The sequence below is a fragment of the Tursiops truncatus genome, chromosome 11 (assembly GCF_011762595.2).
Source record: "Tursiops truncatus isolate mTurTru1 chromosome 11, mTurTru1.mat.Y, whole genome shotgun sequence".
NCBI lineage: Eukaryota > Metazoa > Chordata > Mammalia > Artiodactyla > Delphinidae > Tursiops > Tursiops truncatus.
In genome coordinates, this window is record NC_047044.1 from 49,790,009 (window position 1) to 49,813,273 (window position 23,265).

At 40.2% G+C, this 23,265-nt stretch overlaps 1 protein-coding gene across 3 annotated transcripts in view; it reads left to right on the plus strand.

The window, feature by feature from the left end:
- Window positions 1-23,265, plus strand: part of GRIP1 (glutamate receptor interacting protein 1) — a 687,426-nt gene that overhangs the window by 474,393 nt on the left and 189,768 nt on the right. For 2 of the 3 annotated variants that reach the window (XM_019952473.3, XM_019952475.3), the window contains exon 2: window positions 11,424-11,504. In XM_019952473.3, coding sequence (XP_019808032.1) covers window positions 11,424-11,504 — 81 coding nt within the window. Of the gene's footprint in view, window positions 1-10,344; window positions 10,409-11,423; window positions 11,505-23,265 lie in introns of those variants that run through there. The other variant, XM_073788409.1, reaches the window with a different exon arrangement.

Here is a 23,265-nt window from a genome sequence, read left to right on the forward strand (position 1 = left end):
TCTGTTTGCTAGTATTTTGTTGAGGATTTTTGCATCTATATTCATCAATGGTATTAGTCTGTAATTTTCTTTCTTTGTAGTATCTTTGTCTGGTTTTGGTTTCAGGGTGATGGTGGGCTCATAGAATGAGTTTGGGAGTGTTCCTTCCTCTGCAATTTTTTGGAAGAGTCGAGAAGGATGGGTGTTAGCTCTTCTCTAAATGTTTGATAGAATTCGCCTGTGAAGCCATCTGGTCCTGGACTTTTGTTTGTTGGAAGATTTTTAATCACAATTTCAATTTCATTACTTGTGATTGGTCTGTTCATATTTTCTATTTCTTCCTGATTCAGTCTTGGAAGGTTGTACCTTTCTAAGAATTTGTCCATTTCTTCCAGGTTGTCCATTTTATTGGCATAGAGTTGCATGCAGTAGTCTCTTAGGATGCTTTGTATTTCTGCGGTGTCTGTTGTGACTTCTCCTTTTTTATTTCTAATTTTATTGATTTGAGTCCTCTCCCTCTTGATGAGTGTGGCTAATGGTTTATCAATTTTGTTTATCTTCTGAAAGAACCAGCTTTTAGTTTTATTGATCTTTGCTATTGTTTTCTTTGTTTCTATTTCATTTATTTCTGCTCTGATCTTTATGATTTCTTTCCTTCTGCTAACTCTGGAGTTTTTTTGTTCTTCTTTCTCTAGCTCCTTTAGGTGTAAGGATAGATTGTTTATTTCAGATTTTTCTTGTTTCTTGAGGTAGGCTTATATTGCTATAAACTTCCCTCTTAGAACTGCCATTGCTGCATCCCATAGGTTTTGGATCATCATGTTTTCATTGTCATTTGTCTCTACGTATTTTTTGATGTTTTCTTTGATTTCTTCAGTGATCTCTTCGTTATTTGGTAACATATTGTTTAGCCTCCATGTGTTTGTGTTTTTTACGTTTTTTCCCTGTAATTCATTTCTAATCTTCTAGAGTTGTAGTCAGAAAAGATGCTTGATACGATTTCAATTTTCTTAAATTTACTGAGGCTTCATTTGTGATCCAAGATGTGATCTATCCTGGAGAATGTTTCGTGTGCACTTGAGAAGAAAGGGTAATCTGCTCTTTTTGGATGGAATGTCCTATAAATATCAATTAGATCTATCTGGTCTGTTGTGTCATTTAAAGCTTGTGATTCCTTATTAATTTTCTGTTTGGATGATCTGTCCACTGGTGTAAGTGAGGTGTTGAAAGTCCCCCGCTATTATTGTGTTACTGTCGATTTCCTCTTTTATAGCTGTTAGCAGTTGCCTTATGTTTTGAGGTGCTCCTATGTTGGGTGCATATTTATTTATAATTGTTATATCTTCTTCTTGGATTGATCCCTTGATCATTATGTAGCGTCCTTCCTTGTCTCTTGTGACATTCTTTATTTTTAAGTCTGTTTTATCTGATATGAGGATTGTTACTCCAGCTTTCTTTTGATTTCTATTTGCATGGAATATCTTTTTCCATCCCCTCACTTTCAGTCTGTATGTGTCCCTAGTTCTGAAATGGGTCTCTTGTAGACAGCATATATATGGGTCTTGCTTTTGTATCCATTCAGCAAGCCTGTGTCTTTTGGTTGGAGCATTTAATTCATTCACGTTTAAGGTAATTATTGATATGTATGTTCCTGTTACCATTTTCTTAATTGTTTTGGGTTTGTTTTTGTAGGTCCTTTTCTTCTCTTATGTTTCCCACTTAGAGAAGTTCCTTTAGCGTTTGTTGTACGTTTGTTGTTGTACGTTTGTTGAGCTGGTTTCGTGGTGCTGAATTCTCTTAGCTTTTGCTTGTCTGTAAAGCTTTTGATTTCTCCGTTGATTGTGAATGAGATCCTTGCTGCATAGAGTAATCTTGGTTGTAGGTTCTTCCCTTTCATCACTTTAAGTATGTCATGCCACTCCCCTCTGGCTTGTAGAGTTTCTGCTGAGAAATGAGCTATTAACCTATGGGAGTTCCCTTGTATGTTATTTGTTGTTTTTCCCTTGCTGCTTTCAGTAATTTTTCTTTGTCTTTAATTTTTGCCAATTTGACTGCTACGTGTCTCAGCGTGTTTCTCCTTGGGTTTATCCTGTACGGGACTCTCTGCACTTCCTGGACTTGGGTGACTATTTCCTTTCCCATGTTAGGGAAGTTTTCTACTGTGATCTCTTCAAATATTTTCTCGGGTCCTTTCTCTCTCTCTTCGCCTTCTGGAACCCCTATAATGCAAATGTTTGTGTGAATAATGTTGTCACAGAGGTCTCTTAGACTGTCTTCATTGCTTTTCACTCTTTTTCCTTTATTCTGTTCTACAGCAGTGAATTCCACCATTCTGTCTTCCAGGTCACTTATTCGTTTTTCTGCCTCAGTTATTCTGCTATTGATTCCTTCTAGTGTATTTTTCATTTCAGTTTTTGTATTTGTTCATCTCTGTTAGTTTGTTCTTTAATTCTTCTAGGTCTTTGTTAGGTCTTCTAGGTCTTCTAGGTCTTGCATCTTCTCAATCTTTGCGTCCATTCTTTTTCCGAGGTCCTGGATCATCTTCACTCTCATTATTCTGAATTCTTTTTCTGGAAGGTTGCCTATCTCCACTTCATGTAGTTGTTTTTCTGGGGTTTTATCTTGTTCCTTCATCTGGTACATAGCCCTCTGCCTTTTCATCTTGTCTATCTTTCTGTGAATGTGGTTTTCATTCCACAGGCTGCTGGATTGTAGTTCTTCTTGCTTCTGCTGTCTGCCCTCTGGTAGATGAGGCCACCTTAGAGGTTTGTGCAAGTTTCCTGATGGGACAGACTGGTGGTGGGTAGAACTGGCTGTTGCTCTGGTGGGCAGAGCTCAGTAAAACTTTAATCTGCTTGTCTGCTGATGGGTGGGGCTGGGTTCCCTCCCTGTTGGTTGTTTGGCCTGAGGCAACCCAACACTGGAGCCTACCCCGGCTCTTTGTTGGGGCTAATGAGGGACTCTGGGAGGGCTCAGAGTACTTCCCAGAACTTCTGCTGCCAGTGTCCTTGTCCTCACGGTGAGACACAGCCACCTCCCACCTCTGCAGGAGACCCTCCAACACTAGCAGCTTGGCCTGGTTCAGTCTTCTGTGGGGTCACTGGTCCTTCCCCTGGGTCCCAATGTGCACACTACTTTTATGTGCCCTTCAAGAGTGGAGTCTCTGTTTCCCCAGTCCTGTAGAAGTCCTGCAATCAAATCTCACTAGCCTTCGAAGTCTGATTCTCTAGGAATTCCTCCTCCCCTTGCAGGACCCCCAGGTTGGGAAGCCTGATGTGGGGCTCAGAACCTTCACTCCAGTGGGTGGACTTCTGTGGTATAAGTGTTCTCCACTTTGTGTTCACTCACCCAGCGGTTATGGGATTTGATTGTATTGTGATTGCGCCCCTCCTGCCGTCTCATGTGGCTTCTCCTTTGTCTTTGGATATCTTTTTTGGTGAGTTCCAGTGTCTTCCTGTCTGTGATTGTTCAGCTGTTTTCCTCGGTTAGCATTCATTTCAGCTGTAATATTTAATCCCTGAAATGGTGATGTGATTGTGATTAATATAATTTTAGAGGACATTCTGTCAGTGTGAAGAAACCACCATACATTCGATTTTAAAATGAAGTTTTGCTCTGTTTGGATGTTTTTTAATGTTCAGAATCAAAAGACCTGGTCCCCTTTAAGAATATAGAGCACATCAGTGTCAGAATGAGAAAACTGTAAGGAAACCTGCAAAGTAAAGGATAGGCAATGATGCCATGCAGATGCAAAACAAATAACGAAAGAGAGGAGAGAAGTAGCTTGGAGTAGGGGGAATCATCTCTTCATAGGAAAGGGACTGTAATGGAGCAGCTCACTGCTTCTGCCTCCTGCCTTCAAGCTCAGATCTTTCTTGCTCCCTTCTGATTTAAACGTAGTTGTGTGGCCCACTTTACCCCAGTAGGGAAGGAGATAAAATTAATTTATTCTCAAAAAGTCATGCCAAAGCAATAGAGCTAAAGTCTATGTAGCACCCAGAAGCCTCTGACTCTAGGAGAGATTAAGGGTGTACTTTTCATTTGCCCTAGAGAAACAGGGTCATTTTAATCAGGAATTAAGAACTATTTTGGATTGCAGAGGAATATTTGGCCATATCATTGAGTTTGCATTTCTTTAAATTATGCAGGGCCTTGTGCTTGTAGTTATACCTTGTCTTAATAAGTAGAGAAAGACAGAATTAAGATCTATGATCAAAACCATGTGACAGCTAGCCTTCAGGAAATCTTGCTTAAATTTTAGAGTATGCCACCAGCAAGGCAGCAAACTGAACTGGAGGTCTAATGTCAAAACGAGAGAAACATATTATCTCTGGCTGCTTTTTTGCTCCATTGTCAATCTCTGTCACTACTAGAAAACTGACAGTGGAGCAAACAAGCAGGCAGAGATAATATGCAAATTAATAGCTGTAGCTCTGTGCATATGTACTCCTGTTTTCCAACAAGGACGAGTTGCATTGTCTTAGGGCCGTGGTTTGTGGTTTGTCAGCTGTTTTCAAGAGTCAAGATGCTCCTTTGTGTCCCAATTTCTGAGTTTTATATCATTAGTATATATTGAATTTATCAAATGCTTTTTTCTGAATTGTCTGTGATAATAGTTCTCTTTATCTCCTTTGTTCTGGGAATTTTCTGAATTTTCTGAATTTTTCTGGGAATTTTCTGAATCAGCAACTGATTTTCAAATGTTAACAAGAATTTGAAAAAGAATAGATATATGTATAACTGAATCACTTTGCTGTACACATGAAACTATCACAACATTGTTAACTATACTTTAATATAAAATAAAAAGTTTATAAAAATAAAAAAATAAATTCTCACTATGGCTTTTGTAAATTTATTAAAAATAAAATGTATGCCTGGAGTATAACCCAATTGAATGTGATGAATTATTTGCCTTTTAAAAAAATTTTTAAAGATTTAGTTTTTTAAATATATTGTCAGTTTTTCTTATTTTTTGTTCTGTTTTAGATGCCCTGTGCTGTAATTTTTCTTCCTTGTAATATTTTTGTCTTACTTTTCTACCAAGACCATGTTGCTCAAACTTACAAAAAAAAAAGAGAGCGAGAGAGAGAGAAACAGACAATCTGTAGTATGTTCCCGCTGGGCTGGGATAAAATGTTCACAAGACCCAAGTACTGGAAAGATTATGGTCCCACACCACACAGAACTTCCAGGCTAGCTGAAAATGAACATTGCCTGTTTCTTGATTTTTCTGATTGCAAACTTCTGCATTAATTCATCACAGTGGAGCTACCTTTCTCCTACGGGGTCCCACCTCCACCAGTACCGTGAGCCTATGCTCATTTTGCCCCTCAGCTAATGAACCACATGCTCCAGTCTCAAACCTATGATGTAATAAGGATTCCTCCATCACCATTCATTAATGGTGAATATAAAATTGGATATAATATATGAGTCTTATTATCTTATATCCACTTTCTTAGTTTGCACATAGTAGGCACTAAAATTTGTGGAATGTAATTGAATTCTAGGGACCGATTATTTCCTTCACAATGGATTTCATTTTGTTCACTCACGAGAAACAGTTTTCTTCTGCGTTCGTAACGATGTGCATGAACGTTGTGGCATGAGCTGGCTGTCTCCCTCCCTGCTGCTAGGAAATGGTCATAATGTTGAATTGCACAAAATGCCTTTTTTTCCCGAATCAAGAAGTTGAGGGATTTTCTGGCTTAGCAGGCGCCTCAATTGTGCATAATTAGTTGCTAGGAATTGTTTAGCATAGACTGATTAGTCTCAGCCAAAGGAAATTAAATTTTTTTTTTTCAATAAAGCCCTGGGCTTCCCTGGTGGCGCAGTGGTTGAGAGTCCGCCTGCTGATGCAGGGCACACGGGTTCGTGCCCCGGTCCGGGAAGATCCCACATGCCGCGGAGCGGCTGGTCCCGTGAGCCATGGCCGCTGAGCCTGCGCGTCCGGAGCCTGTGCTCCGCAACGGGAGAGGCCACAGCAGTGAGAGGCCCGCGTACTGCAAAAAAAATAATAAAATAAAATAAAAAATAAAGCCCCGAAAACAGCTAGAGATTCTTGAAACCATAGTCATATCCGGTTTCTCTGGGAAGCCCAGACTCTGGGAATGGGAGAAGTAGAAGATGGAGACAAGGACCCGCCTGATTACACATGGATGCTATTTGATGCCAGGCAACCATTCAAGGAGACGTGAGTCCATTCCTCAAGATGGGTTTCTCCCAACTGCAGCATGGGCTTTGGTTGTGATGCAGAATGAAACCTTGCTTCTTAGGTGCCTGCCATTTGCTTCCCAAGTTTGTAAATACCAGCTTCACTTGGAACATGTAATCAAAACAAATGATCTGTGTTTGCCGCTCCTGTGTTTGGCACATAAGGAGAGTGGCCAAATTAGGGAAAATAAGAGGGATAGATGGGTCCCTGCCATTGTTCCACTTCTGTTTTAAGTACATGCTTGACTAAGCCCTTTCTGTGTCTCTGTCACAGTGTCGATTCTCCATTTAACAGAGGGCATTTTCCCTAGCCTTATGGGATGTCACCGTAAAGGGGACCCGTGCTCTTTCTTGTTACGACCAACGGCAATGGGTGGCCATCATATGTGACAGTGATTATCTAGCTGCTAAGATGTCATGTTAAAAGGCTGACAGTTCTGATACCCTGATGTGCCCTTGATGATTACTTGCAGCATTCACTTCAGTGAGCAGTGACTCACTAGCTCAATGCCTCCTTTGCCCCTATAGTGACTTTCCATAAGGATCCCTTGTTAACATGATCCACCATCAAAGTCAAGGTTGGGCATCCGCTATGAAAATCAGAATTCTTTTGTTTAAAGGCATTATGTTAAAGGTTGTGCGATAAACCTTTCTGTAGTCTGAACGAAAATTAAAGGAAATATATTTTAATATTATTTTTATAAAGAGTCACAGATTTTGAACATACAATAGGGCAATACTTAATAGCTGTTAGGTGGTGATGTGGCTTTAAAAGCAATAGGGTGTAAACCTAGAAACTGAAATCAGAAGGAGGAGGCAGGGTAGCTCGTAACTAATGTTTGACTTTCTTCAGTTTGCTTACTTACAATAAATGCTCTAGTTTGAAAAGTTAAATGCAGTCTAATCATCTATCAGCAAATATTTAACGAATGCATACTATGAGTCAGGCACTGTTCTAGAGACATTATCTATAGATTGATTCCTTCCTTTGTTATTTGAGCTATTTTTTAATTCACTTACATAATTAGATGGAACTGGAAAGTCTATTTAGTGTCTTCCTGATAAATCAAAGAAGTATTACCATAGATCTTATAATTCACTGAAACTTTTGAGGCCTTTACTGAGGAATAGTGAACTGTATTGGCATTTATTTTATTTTTTTAATTGAAGTATAGTTGATTTACAATGTGCTAATTTCTGCTGTACAGCAAAGTGACTCAGTTATACACATATATACATTCTTATTTTATATTCTTTTCCATTATGGTTTATCCCAGGAGATTTGGATATAGCTCCTGGTGCTATACATTAGGACCTTGTTTATCCATTCTAAATGTAATAGTTTGCATCTACTAACCCCAAAATTCCCAGTCCATCCCTCTCCCTCCCCCCACCCCCTGGCAACCACAAGTCTGTTCTCTATGTCTGTGAGTCTGTTTCTGTTTTGTAGATAGATTCATTTGTGCCATATTTTAGATTCCACATATAAGTGATATCATATGATATTTGTCTTTCTCTCTCTGACTTCACTCAGTATGACAATCTCTAGGTCCATCCATGTTGCTGCAAATGGCATTATTTCATTCTTTTTTATGGCTGAGTAATATTCCATTGTATATATGTGCCACATCTTCTTTATCCATTCCTCCATCGATGGACGTTTAGGTTGCTTCCATATCCTGGCTATTGTAAATAGTGCTGCATTGAACATTGGGATACATGTATCTTTTCAAATTATGGTTTTCTCCAGATATATTCCCAGGAGTGGGATTGCTGGATCACATGGTAGCTCTATTTTTAGTTTTTTTTAAGGAACCTCCATACTGTTCTCCATAGTGGCTATACCAACAGTGTAGGAGGGGTCCCTTCTCTCCACACCTTCTCCACCATTTGTTATCTGTAGACTTTTTAATGATGGCCATTCTGACCGGTGTGAAGTGGTAACCTCGTCGTACTTCTGATTTGCATTTCTCTAATAATTAGTGATGTGGAGCATCTTTTCATGTGTATTGGCATTTATTTAAAATTTTTATCTTCAAATAAGTGACCTTAACAGTATAAATTGGTTCTGCAGTACAATTTAAATTTACTTATTTTAGGCAAATAAGTATATGGAAGAGAGGGAAGTGAGATTTATCTATACACACAAAAGGAACTGGCTAAGATTGCTCATTTTTGTAGACTTTTCCAAAGTAATTGACTTACATGATGCCAGGTGTCTGCTGGAGTGGTGTGTCCAGTGTGGCCTGTGTGATGCCGAAATGTGTGATACCTGATAACCTATCAAATCTTGTTGTCTATCCAAGAGGAAATAACATAAGGAGGACAGAGCACAGAAATAGGAATAAAAGAAATTCAGTCTAGACTCATTCTAGATGCAGGTCCTTCTATAAATTTTCATCTCTGGGCCTCAAGTCCTGACTCTAAAATGAAAGAGTGGTCTAGAGCATCCCTTATAATCATGAGATTCTAGTGATATATCTACAAATGGCCATTAAAGGACTTAAGAGAAAACTACCATGGAAGACTCCACAGCTCTCCATGACTGTCTGCTCCCCAGACATTCTTGCCCTTGAATATCCTATTATGGAGCCATCAGCCACTGATTCATTCAATGTCTTCCCTCTGTTTCTATCTTCAAAGTTTGAATCAAGAATTGACTTTGCGTAAATCACATCAAGAGAATTGATGCGTATTCTCTGATGGGTAGGTTTTTACAAAAGGCCTACGATGCCTCCTGGAGGTTTAAATTAAAGATATATTGTTAGGAAAAAGTTTCTTTAAAAGCAAATGTTAAAAGGCGCCATGCTGCTCTGTTGCTATGCTCTCCTTAACTCATGATGAATGTTGCCGAGATTCTGCCTCACGTCCATTAAGAATTATTGCTTTCACCTTAACTTCGGTAAGCTATTCTCAGATAATATCAAACTTATTTCACTCTGGTCCTTTGACCAATGCAAATTTTGACTTCTAGGTAATTGTCTACTTCTGCCTGTGTTCAGCAAGGACACTCTTGATACTGGGAGTGAGGCTGGGCGCTGGGGAGTGGATAAGCAGAGGCTGGCCAGGTGGCCATCTATAATTCAGTTTCAACCTTTTAAGGATGTGTATAACTAGACTTCTCGGCTCTAAATCAAGGACGTTTTCAAATATAAATGAGAAAATAGTTTTACCAGGGTTGACTGCTTCTGTAATGCAAACTGGGTAAATTTCTAAAGACATGCCTCCTTAAAATAGAGCATCAAGTGCAAAACACCCCAGAGTCTCCTGGTCAAATCTCTTATTGCCCTTTAAGAAAATCCAACACTGAATTCAACCCAAGACTTTAATTGGCTGGACTCTAGACAAATTGAAAACTGAGGAAAGCCCTTAGGCTTCCAAGATGCTGTCCCCTGAAACTGGTCGTCGTGATTGGTATCTCCTGGCTCAGTGCTCTGTACTCATAAATACACAGTTTCAAAGTTTTAGATAATAAAAGGAAATACATTTTTAAACTGGTTTTATAAAGAATCCAGATTTTAACATATAGTAAGTTTGTTTTAATGGGTGCTATATAGAGCATATTGCCTAGTTATTAAACCAACACTGTGAGAAAAGAGTTCAAATACTCAGGTGGGCATGGTGTAGCAAAATGAAGACTTTTGTAGTATAATGCTTGCATTTTGTGTTGTGGTTTGTGATTCTACTCAAAATCACATTTGCAAAGAGAAGAGTCAGAGATCTAGGATACTGCTTCCTAAGCAAAAGTGACGCTGTTGAGTGTATTGGTATCTGAAAGTTGGTAGTTTATGGTTGGAAGAATTTAAAGAATCGTGTGACAAATGGAATAGAAACATGAAACAGCATGACTGCCATTTTTTAATTGCAGCTTACAGCAGTGTTACTCTTTCCTTTTTGTCATTGCTTACAAAGACCTTGTTAGTTTTATGAAGAAATCGTGAATCATTTCAACCAGAAGAACATCCTAAAGAGGAATGGAGTTCCTCAGTTTTGCAACACAGACTACTTAGTTGGGAGAATTATGTTCTCAGATGACTAAGTCTTGTTGCTGAATTAGATCCTTGTTGTATTTAATAGTTTGCCGTGCACAATATAACGCTTTTTAATCCTTTAATGATTTCCTATCACAACAGTGACAACAACAACCACAAACTAACCTGATAGTGTGGCCAGAAGTAACCTTTGGGTCATCCAGCTTGAGTAGATCTGCTAGGTAATTATTTTACATTATGTCTGCTCAGGCCAGATACATCCTATTCTTGAAAATGTTTAAGGTTGTCACTCAGACATCTCTTTTACTTTATACAAATGTCCCATGCAAACTAGAAAGAAGATATTTGCCATCCTAGATCATTATTCCTATATTCCAAGACAGACTAAATCCTTTCCTAGATTAAAAAAAAAAATCACTTTACTTAGAATTTGATGGATCCATCGCTTGTATGATTTTGTCACCTGGTGTTTTGCTCATTCAGCTTCTTGCCTGTCACAGGTATACTAGGCTTTAGTCCTTCTGTCTCTTCAGTTGCTCTTTTTCTGGTTCTGCAAGTTATTTCCATCTCTTTCTAAAAGAGGGCACATCAGCTCATTGCAATATATGTCTTCTTTCCCCAAACCATCCTTCCTTCCCTGTTCTTAACCTAGCTTCTCTGGTCTTACTCTGAATGTCCCTGTCCCTTTATTTTCCACTGGATGCCAGTTCCTACTTCCAAGAGGAACCCACTAATTCTGTGTCTTTACTCCCTGCAATACTAATACTCTGTCATCTGCTTCTCTGAAATATAACATTTCATTTCCTTTGTTCTTCTACCTGTTTATTCTTAGTGCCCATTGAGCCGTTTTATTCCTTCTTTGTCTTCTGATTACTGACAGTCACTGATGCTTATTTATCAATGAATATAGGTGACAGGCGAATAATCTGTGTACTGGATTTACAAACTTCTTACCATTCTATGCCTTCATGTGCATTATAGCTTGATCCTGACAATCCTAAGAGGTGGATGAAAAAGTATATCCCTCTTTCACAGGAGAGGAAACTGATGTTCAGAGCATTTTAAATGACTTGACCTTGTCCTATGGCCAACCCAAGGTTAGGACCCAGGTCTACAGACTCTTTCTGTTGTATCCTATCACCTCTCTCTGGCAGAAGGATTGCAGTCCATTGGAAAATCTTCACTACATTAGAAACTGGATGGAAATTAACCAAACCCTTCATTGTACCTTTGCAGATGAGAGTCCCTACACTAAATCCGCCAGCCAGACAAAACCGCCTGATGGAGCATTGGCTGTGAGGAGACAGAGCATCCCAGGTTAGACCAGACTGCTGGATTTTTCAGCTGTTTTCCTTTTGAACCCTGTTATTTGGTGATCCTAAATAGTTCCAACTTGGTAAAAAAAATGCTATTTCATAGGGTGGAGACTGCATTCTATACAACTTGTTCAAACAACGTTCATGAAAGCTAGACTCTGGAAAAGCTTGCAGACTTGTGAAAATTCATCTTGTGTGCAAATCCTTTGTAAAATGACTTGAATTTATATCAGCTCTCACTCATTGACTTACTTTCACCTCTGATTTCAGGGTATGATTCTCACAGCAGCATCTATCCCTTTACTGAGACAAACCGGGCATAACAAAGTGGTTCAGGATTGCTGTGGCAGATCATATATATGCTGAATAACAAATTACTCTTTTCTTCTTGTCTCGTTGAACTTGGATTTACTTCCATCGAACAACTCTTGTAGAATTCTGGGACTTTTGTTTCCTTAGGAAGCTGTGATTAGGTTCCTTGTAGTACAATAAACGATACCTACTTTTTTCAACAAAAGATTTTTCAGAAATATCTTAAAATGTCTTTATCCCAAACTTCCATATTTTGAAACTTTGAATTTGAGAATGACATAAACATTCTAAAATTAAAGGAGGAAGGAGATTCAAAATATTATTCAAACTTTATCTGAACTCGGTAATTTGTGGAAAACCTCTTATGGTAGCAACTATACTTAAGAGAAGGATTAAAAGCATTAATACATTTAGAAATTTATCAAAATTAACATCTTTCTATATTATATACAAGCAAATTGAGTACAGCTAAAGCTTAGTGACAGGATTCTAGAGTACAGTAGTTTAACAATCCAGGAGAAACAATGCAGTGTTTCCAATGTTAAATTGAATGGTTTGGCAGATCTGTCAATGAAAGGGGAATTTTCCATTTGCGTAAAGAGCGAGATGAGTCCAGTTTCTGCCCTGTTTGTGATTATTATTTATTTTTATAAGAACTACATGTGGTTATTTTTATTCTTATTCTGAAGGCTTAGACTCATAGTGAAAGTACCTGGCTTAGAAAGAGGCATGTTGTGAATGTTACCTATCCTTGTTTGTGTGCTTTGAAGATTCTAAAGTAACTTGCAATTTGTAATTAGATGGCATCACCCAGTGCTGAGATTTCTTCTATTCCATCCTATAAAACATCATTCTTAGTGCCGATCACGTTTAGAAAAACTACTGCGATCAGCTCTGTGCTGTGCTCTCTGCTTTCTCCTTGTCAGCAATAAGGAAGTACCCAAAGTTTGAAGCTCGAGAATGCCAGTTATCCATCAATTCCTTCTTGGCCTCTCTAATTAGCTGGTGCTCAGTACTCTGCTGGGAAGCGTTGAAGAGCCTTCCCACTGTCCTTACCACTTTATGTGGTACTAAAGAAAAGCACCGACTAGTCTCATGTTTTCCTTTCATGGGTTTTCTAGTGTTACATACTAAATTATAACACAGGTTTATGGGCCAGGCTTTTCCTTAAAGTCAATAAGTAGTTTTTAACATTACATATTAGGTACAGAGAAATTGTTAATTATAATCCTTAGTTCATGACATACAGTGATTCTTCGTAATAGACTTTTTCCTTTTGTTCTTCCTCAGGTCAGTTTTTAAGTCTCTGGAATCAGGAACCTTTTCTGTAGGCTTCAGGGGTTATTCTCCTGGAGTTTGAACATGAACAAACACCCTTTTGTTCTCTCTTAGAAGGCAGCAGCCAGAAGGGTTGGGCGTCCTCAAAATCTTCTTAATTATTTAGAACAGCCCAAGAGAAAAAAAGAGTTCACCAGCCGGAAGGCTAAGAAACCAAAGCGATTAATAACTGATGAGGACTTACTGTTATATCTTAAGAAATAACAGTAAATTAGGGAACTTCTTGGAAACTGCGTCCTGACTGAGTTCTGACACTTGGAGTTCTGAACCTTTACTGTCTTACCTAAAAATCCCCATTAATTCTTGTTCTGGCAAAAAAAAAAAAAAGGGACTCTCCCCTGATCTTTGGCCAAATAGTTAAGTCAAAGGGAGATCTAAATCCAGCATCCAGAAATCTTAACCAGTCACCTACCATGGCAACCTTTATCCCTGTGAAGTCAGAGAGAGAGAGAGGGAAATGCGCAGAGACCTGGAAAATGCACGCTCTTTATTATTTGCTGGAGCTTCGGCTGAAAAATCCCAAAGTGTCCTCCCGAGGAATGAAGGTGGACCCCGGGGAGCTAAAAGAGCAAAATCAAAGTTTACAGCCTGTTTTTTTTTTTGTTTTTTTGTTTTTAGCAGTACACGGGCCTCTCACTGTTGTGGCCTCTCCCACTGCGGAGCACAGGCTCCGGACGTGCAGGCTCAGCGGCCATGGCTCACAGGCCTAGCTGCTACGCGGCATGTGGGATCTTCCCAGAACGGGGCACGAACCCGCGTCCCCTGCATCGGCAGGCGGACTCCCAACCACTGCACCACCAGGGAAGCCCTACGGCCTGTTTTTCTTTCTCCTGTGCTTACCTCCCAACCTCACTTCCCTCAAAAGTATTATCACCACCCTGGTAGCAAGGAAAGATGTGTCTAAAGAAAAAATGCACCAAGGAACTGAAAAAGGCGTAAAGGAAAGCGTGGCTCCTCTACCGGCCCCTGGATCTTCTCAGTGCAAAGGCACTTCTCAGGGCAGATTTTGGTGCCCCAATTCCTGGGCAGTAAGCGAACACCCAGAAGCTGGAATTTTAAAGGAGCTATGGCTTTTCCTCACATCTCTCCCCACCGATCCAATGATGGTGATTGGATTTGATCGTTCATGTGAACACTTTCTCTGATGGAAGGGGGGGAGGTGTAAGGGAAGAAGAGTATAAGGTAGTGGAAGGCATTTTAAAGCTCTCTATACACGTTTTTATGAAAGCATAAGCTGTTCTTTGAAACTAATTCTATAGAGACCTGATGCTTCCTGGAATAAATATTTGTACACATATACATAGATAAGGTTTCTTAACATGGCTTCCACTATTTCCATGGCATAACAAAGCGTAACTTTTAATAATTCTGACCCAGAGAAGTGACCCTGAATGTTAACAAAAATATAATTTGCTTTTCATTCATATCAAAATCTACTACCACTGTCTAAACTCAAGATTGCTATAGCAGTTATTTTATAATCACAAGTCAAATATGTGTCCTTCATGAAATGACAATTCTAACTGTAAATCCTTTCGGTCCACTCCTGTCTCTTCTCAAAAAAGGGAATGGATTAAACATCTGTTAGGAGCCAAATGCATTTGATTTGGATAAAGGGGAAATGCATTTTTCTTGTTATTTGGAAACGTCATTTTAATTGTGTCTCTTATGGCATAATGTATAAAAAAAAGGTTTTTTAGTCTTTCATAAGGTTTTGTAAAATTTTTAATAACCATGCTAGTAAAAAAGAAATGACACGACTACCTATGACACTGAAGTTTAAATTTAAAGACTTAACATTCTGTTTAAAACTATTAAGGAGGCATATTTCAGTCTCACTTCCGCTCATTTTTTGAGCTCATTTTTGGTGAATTCCAAGTACAAAGCTATTTTGAACTAACAGATTCTACTACACATCTATGATTATTAAAAAGAATCTGTTGGTCTGATCTTCCTTTATTTGAGAGATTACTGGTGAATCAGAGTTTGGCCACCTGAGGGTTGTCCAGATTATTACAGGATATCTGTATGATTCTTGGATTAGCACATTTTACAATAATTTGTGGCTTTAGCCACTTAGAGATGAGGCATTTAATCATGTCTGTCTAATGTTCATGAACGGAAAAGACAGGATACTATACTAGACCTGAAGGCCTAGAGTTAGTGTATTATTTATTTGATTCACATACTTTTTCCAGGTAGGATAGCTTTCTTTGTTTATGCTAGTTTTGACAAAGAATTCTGGGCAATTCACAAAAGCAGGAAGATGTCAAGTGTTCACACCCATTGTCATTTCCAAACTTTGGTGCCCCAGGAAAATGATCTTAACTCTGTGGCCAAAATGAGCCGTCAGAAGTTTGTGTGGGAATTTTTTTTCCTCCTAGAATATGAGAAAAGACATTTATCAATTTGGTCATAATTAAATGAAGATGATATGTCTTTCTTGCTTCTCACATTTGAGTATTTGCAGAGGGTGTACAGATATGGAGCTGAGAGTCTGAAATGCCCATTAGCCCAAGATGTATACACTCACGCTGTTTAGAATACATCGAGGAAGCATTGACACCTACTGAAAAGTCAAAGTGTGGAAAATAATACAGTGCCCTTGGTATCACAGAGAAGCTGGCAACCTTGAATTAAGGGGGAAGGACAGGAATTTTGAAGGTTCTGCCCTCCCTGTTCAGCATTTTCCTCTTTGTTAACACACAATTTGACACTTCATTGGTCTAAATTTTCATGATTATAGTAGATATATAGTGTGACATTTACAATAGGATTTTATAGCTCTAACACTCTTCAGGTGGATGAAGGGCATTTCCTCTGATTTTGGGGCCTGGTTCTCCTTCCTCTGTTTAGTTCCACCACTGAGCTGCTCCAAGAAATGGGCGAGTCTCACAGATGGGAAACCAAACTCAGTTGACTCAAGCAAGTATGTCATGTCATACAAAGCACGGTGCTGCACAGTGCCTACGTGTATCAAATCGTCACATTGTACACTTTAAATGTCTTACAATTCTGTCAGTTACGTGGAGAATTTCAAAGGCCAGAGGTCTCTCCCCCAAGTCTCATTTGTTCCTGTTTGAACAGAAAATGTCTGTGCGATCCTCTAACACCTAAAGAGAAAGTCTGAGCACAATTTAACAATAAAATCGACAGGATGAGAGTGATTCGTTCGAGAACGTGTGCTGCTATAGAAAAAAGGCCACAAAAATATGCAAAACTAGCTGGAGTCTGTAAATAGAGTGATGCAAAGCAGAACTTATTACTTCTTATGGCAGGTACGCATGAAGGATTTCCCCCGGAGAGCTGATCCACTTTGCTCTGTGGTACACCCTGAGTTCTCAGATAGCGCTGGGCAAAACGAGCAGCTTGATTTGTGTGTTCAGTGCTGCAGCTTTCATTAGCGATTCAGACAAATGACAGTCTATTATGTTTGAACCTCTCTCCTGCCTTCGTAGACACGGGTGAAATATAATGAAGTGGTACATAGGCAGCAAATGATTTTTAAACAATAGTTCTTTCAGCATGCAGTTTAGGGGAAATTATTTGTAATGAATTAGTTCTGTGCTTGGATATTCCCTGAGCCCCACTGTGTTACAGGAGTGGTGGCATTTGGTCAATGTCGTGCTCTGGGTACACGAAGTCATAAGAATGACTCTGACTACGGCCAGCACAGCTTCCCAGTGTCTGGAAACATTTCACAAGGAGGCTCAAGGAGATGAGCACAAGAGCCACAGGAGAAAGTCTTTTCTGTCTACTACTTTGGCACTGAAGATAAATGAATTCTCCCGCTCCCCAGGTTAGGGAGACCTTCAGTTCTGGGTGTTTTAATTAAGTGACTTTAGAGAATTTGGCTGGGTGCAAGCTGTATGGATAAAATAGATAACCAACAAGGACCTTCTGTGTAGCACAGGGAACTGTACTCAATATTCTGTAATAACCTATATGGGAAAAGAATCTGAAAAAGAATGAATATATGTATGGGTATAACTGAATCACTATGCTATACACCTGAAACTAACACAACATTGTAAATCAACTATACTCCAGTAAAATTTTTTTAAAATAGTTGCTCTGTAAAAAAAATAATAATAAAAGAGTTGTATGGATTGATTGGCACTAGGGAAAGAAAAGAACCATCCTACACAGTTTAATGTAGAATAGAGCAGTTGAGCTCATTAATACTCCTTTCTTATTAGGGCTGACATGACTTAGAACACCCCGCAATTTCAGTCGTGTCATCTTCATAATGTTTGTTATATATGTTTGTTCCACCTTGACTATAATTAATATGATTTTAAGTAAATTTAAATTGATTCACTTTTTTCCTTATCTTTATCCTAAGCTTTATTATCTTGAATTTGATATGCTAATTATATTTTTCTAATATAAGTTTTTAAAAATTATAACTGAAATTTTTTTTTTAAGTTTTATGTGTTCCCTCAAATATATCCGTCAATGTTTACATACACTATACTTTGGGAAACACTGGCTTGGAGTGAGATTCTTCTCCAAAGAAATATGCCTTTGAGAACTTCAGTTTGTCAGTATATTGATGAGTAGTCGTTGATTTATAGTGCAGAAATGGGGCATTTGGATGGGAGTGGAAGGCATTTGGAGCTTTTGCTATAAAATGAAAAGAAATGCTGATAGCGAGGAGGGAGAACAATATTAACCCAAAGCCTAAGAAATAACAAGAATGCAGTGATCACAAGAGTAACCTAATCTAGAAAGAGAGAGTGAGGGAAGCCATAGATAAATTTTAAAAATACTGGTTGTCATTCATTTCATGCTGTGTTCCAAGTATTGGCCTAACCATTTTGATAAATAATGTTGCGTTTCTTCCACAACACCTGCAGGAACTAAGTTTTGTTCATTTCCCTCTAACAGTTGAGGGAACAAGTTCGGAGAGCTAAAGTAACATGCCAAGGTCATAGGGCTAGAAAGTAAGGGACAAAATAAAATTTTATCTGAAATGCATTTAGGTAACAATGAATTTCTACCAGAGTCCTGAGCAGTGAGTGAAAGGAGAAGGTGGTGAGAATTCTTAATGAGAATGAGGTGTAAAGACTGCCTCCTAGTGGCCAATGGAGCCTCTGCTCTGAAGTAATGTAAGAAAATGTAAGGTGGGCAGGAGCCTCTGAGTGTGGGTGGCCTCTGTCTGTCCAAGTTGCAGAATCTATCTCAGTCATCACTGACTGTGCCCTTGATTACAGGTGGGTCAGTGAGTAGAGGCTGCGCTCATAGGGGTCATGCCATTATTTAAGTAACTGGGGGCTAGCAGAAACTGAGGAAGCAGGCTGCTAGTTTGCTTTCGGCTGTGCTGTCATCTATTCTATACATTTGTAATTTTCAAGGAAAAAACCTGAAATTGCCGAAGCAGGCTTTTAAATACTTGTTCTTGAACAGGTAACACCATAACTCTCTGCTTTGTGTTTCGCTTCTAAAACCTTAGAATAATACAGAGTCTTAAGATAACACTGAATGAGTAAAATGAGTCACTTTGCTCTGTGGCAGAGCATTTCACCTGGCAAATAGATTTCTAACATCCGTTCACATAGATCTCCCAATATCCGATTCAATGAGTAAAGACTGACTCTGGGCAATGTGCTCCGTATATACATTTTCAATTCTCTTAATATTAAACATTCTTGTACATTTCGAAGGACTCTTACTGAGCTAGATGGTAAACGGATGTTAGGAAGATTTCTGCTTCAGAACCGGGGGGCAGTGGGGGGAAACTTTATAGCACCTGGAAAGTCTTTTTCTCTTTAGGAGTTTGATTACTCCCCTGGTGCCGTCCTGCCTTCTGCATGTAAATGTAAACTGCTTACACATTGATTCCATGCAGTTCACCCTTGCATATTTCACCGCACGGCCTTTATTTTTCCTCCAGCCAATCCCTTACTTGCTCCCTAAGTCCATTATAACTAAAATGATCCTCACTCATTTTTTATATGTGCCTAGTAGTGTTCCAGAAGCTAGCAGTATCCTACAAGCCTCTGTCCTCCTGGAGTTGGCATGCTAGTGGGGAGACTGGCATTCAACAAGCACTGACTGCCTAACATAAGGTCAGGCTGTGCTAAGTGCAATAAAGTGAAATAAACTAGTATAAGGTGTAGAGAGTGGTGGGCAGAAAGACCTGGACTCTGTGTTTGAAAAGAAAGTCAAGGATAGCCTCAGTCAGGCAGTAACAACTGAGTGAGCCTAAAATGAGGGGTGAACCCATAAGGGTCTGGGGAAGGAGAATTCTAGGCCAAAAAGAACAGCCAGTACAAAGGCCCTGAGGTCAGAACAAGCTTGGCTTGTTAAAGAAACTGAGAGAAGGCCAGCATGGCCAGAAAGGGTGAAGCAATGCTGAGAGTGGCAACAGATGAGGTTGGAGAGAGGGAGAGACAAAGGTAGGTTCTGTAGAACTTGTAGCCAAGGTAAGAGCTTCAGTTTTATTCTTGGTGTGACAAGAAACCATTGCAAGGATTGAACAGTTGAGGTACTGATGCATTTCTTTTTAAATCTCTCTAGCGTCTATATGGAAAATAGACTTTAAGGAGACAGGAGCAGAGACAGGGAGATCAGTTGCCATTGTACTATTTCACTCAAGAAATGATGGTGTCTTGGACTAGGATGATGGAGGTAGAGGTAGTAAAAATGGTCAAATTAGATGTGGAATGTGAGAGGAAGAGAGGAGTCTGGGATGAGTCCAAGGGTTTTGCTCTTAACTGGGTAAGTAGTGATGCCATTTACTGAGACAGACCCTGGGGAAGAAATGGATCAGTGGAAGGGGGAAGTAGGGAACTCAGAGGAAAGGTCAGTGGAGATATAAATTTTGGAGCAATCAGTTTGTATTTACACCCTTGGGGATGAGGGGTACCATCTTCGTAGTGCAGATAGATGGAGATGGGGTCCAAGGTCTGAGCCTGGGGCTTCCAGCCTTCCGAGGTCAGCCATGAAGGAAGTTTCAGCAAAAGACTTGAAGAAACGGAGGCAGTAGGAGCAGAAGCAGGAGAATGTGGTGCCCTGGAATCCAAGTTAAGAACCACATGGGACCAAGGAGGGAGAGAAAAACTGAACCAAGTATTGATGGTAAGATGAATAAGACGAGGACTGAGAATTGGCTAAAGGATTGTGTAAGAAGAGAGTTTGTAGTGGACCCTAACTAGAGAAGTGTCAGTCAAGTGGTGGGAGCAAAAGCCTGCTTTGAGTGGGCTGAGGTGAGAATAGGACCTAAGTAAACAGAGTCAGAGAATGTGCACAACTCTTTCAGAATTTCAAAACACTTGGACTTCCCTGGTGGTGCAGTGGCTAAGAATCTGCCTGCCAGTGCAGGGGACACGGGTTCAAGCCCCGGTCCGGGAAGATCCCACGTGCCGCGGAGCAACTAAGCCCATGCTCCACAACTACTGAAGCCCACACTGCAGAGCCCGCGAGCCACAACTACTGAACCCGTGAGCCACAACTGCTGAAGCCCGCGTGCCTAGAGCCCGTGCTCCGCAACAAGAGAAGCCACCGCAATGAGAGGCCCGCGCACCGCAACGAAGAGTAGCCCCCGCTCGCCCGCGCGCAGCAGCGAAGACCCAACGCAGCCAAAAATAAATTAATTAATTTTTTAAAAAATGTTTTTTCAAAAGACTCTATCAAGAGGAGCAGAAAAATGGGACAGTAGCCGGAGGGGGCATGTGGTCTCGGGGAGACTCCCTTTTTAAATACAGGAGAGGATACCGCGTGTTTGTGTGCTGACGTGGTTGATCTAGTGGAGTGGGAGAAATTGACGCAGGAGGGAAAGGGAATGAAAGCGAAAGCAAAACCTTTGAAGAGGCTCCAGGGGGGGCATCCAGCATGCAGTGGAGGTGTCAGCAGGAGGTCAGGCAGATGAATCCAGAGGCACAGAGGCAGGAAGATTATGGTAGGTTTCCCGCTAAGGAGATACCTGAGTCCTCTTCTGACTGCTCTGTTTTCTTCTTGAAATAATAGGTGAGATCATCACAGAGAGGAAGGAGGGGAGGGGTTGTAGAATGAGGAGGAGGTGTCATTTCAAAGGCTGGGAGAGTGGATTGCCTTGGGCAACGTCCAAGGATTACCCTGCAGCCTTGTAGATCCCTAACTAAATAGAGGCCTCTTCTCTCTTAAAAACCTGACTTCTTCAGATCAAAAAGGGATGAAATGAACTTACACATCTGATGCTGATGCCCCGTGTCGTCCCCACATATCATATTCCATCTCCCCATGGAGCTCTCCTACAGCTTCTGACTTTCATAAGCATTTCTTTTTATGAACACCCACAATATCATGTGTTTTTATTAAACCTTCTGGCAGGTTAGCTCATCCTGTTTCAAGTCGCTCTGCAATTATTTTCCTGGGTTCTAGACTTACCTCTAATTTAAGGTTACAGTCCCTTTATATTCAAGAAAATGTTTCTTTATTTAAAGTTCTCCCACCAAGCTTTGCCCAGCAGGGTTCATAACTGGGTGCGGTCCATGGTTGTCATATGAAAGACTTCTCTCATCACCTGCTTTAGGATCTGATCACTGTTATGCACCAAACCTTACGAGACACTGAGATGGAATGATGAAGCATGGCTTGTAGTACACTTACTGGTCTTTCTCTTCCAAACACTGTCCACACGCGCACACACACACACACATCTTTCCTTCTGTTTTCCTCTTTCAGTATAGGAAACTTCACATCTAACCTCTTCTGCTTCAATATTTTTAGAGACAGGAAACTTACTATCTTACAAGGTAACCCCTGCTTTTTAAAATCTGTGTGTGTTAGGAAGTATTCCTTAGGCCAACAGGCTGAGGATTCCCACCTTATACCTCTACCCATTGGCTCTTCTAATTCTTCTGAACTTCCCCAAAGTCTTTTGAGTACTTTAATGCACCTATCAGCTCCTCCCTGAGCCGTCATTGTTGTTTAACCAGATAAAGCATGTTCCTTCCTTCAGCCTGGCCTTCTGTGACATGTTTTTCACACCCTGGTAGCCTTTCTCCATTTTGTCAATGCTCTCTTGCATGTGGCAGCCAAAACCGAATCCTCCCTCCAGCTAAAGAGCGCAGAGTATAAGAAAACCAGTACCTTCCCTGATCTGGGTGTTCTACTCAATTAGTGCAGATTAAGATTGTATTTTTGAATGAAATAATGATGTTTGTTTACACTGAACTTTCAGTCAATAGGCCTTATTCTCATGGATATCCCTCAAGAGCTAGGCTTCCTGCCTTGAACAGTAGCACTTCGTATAATGCTGGCCAACACTGTACCCTTTGTTCTACACATGTATTTCTGTTATATTCCGCTAGGAAGATTTGAGAAGAGGAGAGGAGGAGGGGTACTAACAATTGTTGAGCATCAATTGTGTACCAGTCTTATTTATTCAAAAGAGGTATTTAATGATCTCAATTTTATGGAGGAAGAAATTAAGGCTCACTGAGGCTTAAGTAACTTGTGCAAGTTCATCCAGCAACAAAGCTGATATTTGAGTTTAGATTAGTTTAATCCAAAGCCTCTCATCTTTCAGCTCTTGTTCCCAGCTCTCAAATGATTCAGCTCATCTTTCCAACATAGTGGAAATAGTCTCTATTCCTGCACATCACATATATTTACCACTGTCTTAGCAGTGAATTAGCCATAAATTTGACAAGCATCTAACAATGTTAAGAATTTTGAGTGTACCATGCTTTGTGACCACCTAGGGGGGTGGGATAGGGAGGGTGGGAGCGAGACACAAGAGGGAGGGGATATGAAGATATATGTATACGTATAGCTGATTCACTTTGTTATGCAGCAGAAACTAACACCATTGTAAAGCAATTATACTCAATAAAGATGTTAAAAAATAATAAGAAAAGAGGGCTTCTCTGGTGATGCAGTGGTTGAGAGTCCGCCTGCCGATGCAGGGGACACGGGTTCGTGCCCCGGTCCGGGAAGATCCCACATGCCGCAGAGCGGCTGGGCCCATGAGCCATGGCCGCTGAGCCTGTGCGTCCGGAGCCTGTGCTCCAGGGAGAGGCCACAACAGTGAGAGGCCCGCGTACCACAAAAAAAAAAAAAAAAAAAAAAGACAAAGAATGATAAGAAAAGAAAAGAATCTTGAGCATAGCAGTCAGTACCAAGGA